Source organism: Plasmopara halstedii, assembly GCF_900000015.1.
Source record: "Plasmopara halstedii genome assembly, contig: Scaffold_2061, whole genome shotgun sequence".
NCBI classification, from domain to species: Eukaryota; Oomycota; class Peronosporomycetes; order Peronosporales; family Peronosporaceae; genus Plasmopara; species Plasmopara halstedii.
This window is the reverse complement of record NW_020188969.1, coordinates 135,808-139,576: the sequence shown is the minus strand read 5'-3', so window position 1 is coordinate 139,576 and position 3,769 is coordinate 135,808. Positions and strand designations below refer to the sequence as shown.

At 42.5% G+C, this 3,769-nt stretch overlaps 2 protein-coding genes across 2 annotated transcripts in view; both read right to left on the bottom strand.

Moving 5' to 3' along the window:
- Positions 1 to 704, bottom strand: part of PHALS_02555 (endomembrane protein 70-like) — a gene marked incomplete at both ends in the record, with an annotated part of 1,089 nt that extends 385 nt beyond the window's left edge. The window contains 2 exons of the mRNA XM_024716958.1: positions 24 to 507; positions 579 to 704. Coding sequence (XP_024582504.1) covers positions 24 to 507; positions 579 to 704 — 610 coding nt within the window. The remainder of the gene's footprint in view (positions 1 to 23; positions 508 to 578) is intronic.
- A 1,281-nt stretch (positions 705 to 1,985) lies between these two features.
- Positions 1,986 to 2,788, bottom strand: PHALS_02554 (Putative N2,N2-dimethylguanosine tRNA methyltransferase; the record flags this gene model as incomplete). The annotated part of the gene is made up of 2 exons (XM_024716956.1): positions 1,986 to 2,109; positions 2,190 to 2,788. 2 exons carry the CDS (start codon positions 2,786 to 2,788, stop codon positions 1,986 to 1,988), a joined length of 723 nt encoding a protein of 240 aa, XP_024582503.1.
- Positions 2,789 to 3,769: the final 981 nt, after the last annotated feature.

Below are 3,769 nucleotides of genomic sequence, written 5' to 3'. Positions count from 1 at the left end.
AAGTGGCGGGATACGACGATCACCGATAACCCAGCCCCCCCCGTGAATATAAAGAAAAATAGGAGCAATATGTGGAGCGTCTTGGTGCCTGTAGACGTCCATTAGAAGTTGTTTTGTTTTATTTCGGCCCACGTAAGCATATGTAACTGTGCAGACTTTGCTGACGGCAGTGTAACTTAGCGAAATGGCCAATGGTTGCGGCAAGGGCAAAAACACGGTCAGCCATCGTTTAAAGTTCATAGCACCAATATTCTTCAGTTTTTCTGGATCGATATCTGACGACACGAATGCATCGCGAAAAACTTTTTTTGACAACAGGTTTTGCTTGTACCATTCTAGAAGATTTGCAGCATTAATGCACTGCATCAGCCCCGCAAATGCGCCGCTCCAGTGTGAGAAGATCGGTACCTTGTGCTTGATCAAAAAGCCCGCCAGACATGCATGCAATAATGCAACCTCGTGAGAAAGCTCCGTGGGCAATAGTGATGCCGCCATGCCGAAAAAATTCTATGCGTATAGCGGTCATTGTCAAATTGTTCCATAGCTGCGTTTGATGCGTAAGCTGCTGCAGGACCTACCTCACTTGGAATCCTAGTTCTTTTAGCTCGTTCCACAACATATAGCGTAGATAAGGCAAAAGCCAGATATACCCAGCGAGTCAAGCGTTCTTTATCTAAAAACGGTGTTGGCTCGAGTGTGTTCATAATTTGTGCGCCAGCATCAGTTAAATGTGCAATGTGAGGTGTTAGTCAGTTCAGTAATGACATAGAATTCTGCGCCTTAGGTAATGGGCAATTTAGGATCGCGCTTTGTGGAATAGTGGGAGGGCTGTGAGATGAGTCCCTCCTATTTAATAAGCTTTTTGCTATGTTGCTGCTTTTTTAATTTTCACTTAAACTGAAATAAATTAGCTGCATACGTTACTTATATAAAAGGAACACATCGCTTTAACTTTATCTTACATAAACCAGGCAAGAAGGTAGCCTATACTGATAAAAACCATAAACAGGCGCAACATTTTCTGACTGTGCTAACAATTACGAAGTTCACTAGGGTTATATACCATACTTTGTTCTGGGAATTCGCGGATTTGTATATATTTATAACCGATCTAGCAACTTTGATACAATGATTAATTTAAAGTGTGATTAACTTCATAATTTGGCCAATGGCAGAGTAACAGTTCCTGACGATAGCCTTTCGATAGGCGTCCACAAACTTGGCAATAACAGAGGTCACTTACCTAATTATACCATAAATGTAACACGAGCTTGAAATATCAAATGCGGCAACTTGGTTCACAAATCGGTTCCTTCTATGTCGCAAATGAGATTTGAAGTCAGTGCCTGGGATGCTGATAATTGGACATGCGTTTCTCACGATGGCCAGCCTGATTTGCAGAGCACTCGATCAATTATGGCACCCAGAATGAAAACACAATTAAGTAGTCATCGAAAGTAGTATATATATATATATGACACTTGCTCGCGATGTCTATCTTTCCGCCTCTATTTATTTACGCTGATACTGACGATGCTTAGAAAAAAGCAGTTAAAGGTTTAACCGACGGCAGACAGCGTAATTGACGGCTTAGTAGAAGACCACCGCGCTTTCATTCCGCCAAAGAGTAAAAATGAAGCACAGATCAACTCCTCTTCGAACAATCCACACCTAGATTTATGCTCATTGATGCGCTGAAACAGAATATTGATTGATACTAGTAGAAGATATGACGGTTATTAGTCTCGCACTGGCCATAGCAATTCCCAACTTCAAGCGGAGTTCAAAGAGTATTTTGAATACATATTAATTGTGTAATGGAAATCACAAAATGTGAAAATGCTTACTGTTACAGCTTCCCTTGAGTCGATGGAGTGATCTCCCACACCTCGATATCTGCTGCAACGAAATGCGGATGATGTTCGTCCGTACCGATTGCGCGCAGAGAAAAGTTTCTTGCCTCCATTAGCTCCCAGAACCTTTGCTTAGGCTGAAAATTCTGATAATGGCGATGTTCGTAAGAGATGAGGATCCGGGTATGAGGCTTGCTGAGTAATGTTAAGGCTTCTACTAGTGGTTCGATCGGGAACAATTTCGGAAGAATGCAATCTGAGACCAAAATGAGGTCAGGATATGCTTTTTTCGACGACGAAATAATATCTTTTGTAGGAAAATGCCCCCACTCGTACACATTGACATCGACCACCACTTTCTTGTCAATCACACCGTCCTGCTGAGCCAAGTCCGCGTTATCCTGCATTATAAAGCGAATGTTGTCCATGTCAGTCAGTACGACTCTACCAGCTCGAAGTAGCATCGCCGCTGCGATACCCACAACGCCCGTTCCACTTCCTAGTTCGAGCACAAACGGATCATCGGATTCGATAAGTGCTTTCAAATTGCTGAGCGCTTGGTATTCCAACAATTTTAATAGCACGCAAGCAGCAGGCCACACTGTGAGACCCGTGCCAAAACCGTTAACTTCTCCCTGCAGCACCTGTTTGATGCGCAACTGTTTGCCCTTAACAGTCTCGTAAAAATAAGGCTCCATGGAGAATGCATTGCGCCACGCCAATGTCTGCCAACCCACCAAGTCAGCTACTCCTAAACCACGTTTTGACTGCGAGGCGCTTCGTGCTTCACTTCTCATCTTTTCATCGACCAAAGCTCTATCTCTGCCCACGATCTCTGATGAAACTCCGTGATTTTTTTGTTGGTTATGTACTTTGTGCTGTACACCCATGCGCAGTAGTTGCATAAACTTTTTTCTGTTCTCCGCGTCGGTCATGATGAGGATTATAGAATGGCTGTGGTAGTTAGTTACCTGGTCAGCTATAATAATTAGAAAGATCTTGATCTAGAACTAAGGTGGCGAACAAAGGTGGGGTTGTAAGTCGTGTTGCTGCATTGTATTGACGCATCAACTGTCAAAACTACAAAATCGATCTAATTATATCAGGACAAAAGTGGCGTCGCGAATCGTATGCGATGAGAAATTCTCGCACAGTAGCCGCATGGGCAGCAAAATCCGCGACAAGTTGTTTCCTTGTGCGCCTAGTGACGACCTCAATCGTTTTTCTGTACCTTTTCTTTCTCTAAGCTGGCTTCTTTCCCTCTATCATTTTCTTATATTGTCGAACATCGATATATTCAGGAAATGTGCGCTTGTCCTCCCCCGTTATCATGCGCATCGAGCTTCCAGTTCAGCAAACTGCGACATCCAAAGATTTCAAGGCTAACACTGGATTTTATTAGATTCTCATAAGCAATATAACGGGATTCATATTTGTGTACGTACATTAGTACTGTAAGCGAATATTTCTCAATGAAATTGAGCATCAAGCGCTGAATGCGCGACGCTATGGCTGGGAGCTATGATAATCGATATGAACACGCTTGTAACCAGACGCGAGCGAAACACGCACGAAAATGCTGTATGTGAAGGAGTTTTGCCATATTTGATCTACCTACATATGCATTGTCGGTCTATATTACTTAAGTTAGACAAAAATTGTGACGGGTTTACACGAACCCTGGTCACAGGGGTGTGTGTCACACCAGATGTGCATGGTGTGACTGCACCCAAACAAGAATACGGGACGGGGCTACGTAGCCAGTAGTTATGCATGTATTAAGATTTTACTATATATATTTAGTATACTTAGGAAATATAAACTTTTAACATTTGGATAAAAAAAAAAGTCAAAATCAGTTTTGAATTTAAACCGAGGAGTCAATTAGCCTTGGGAAAGCAATAATTACTCTTTAG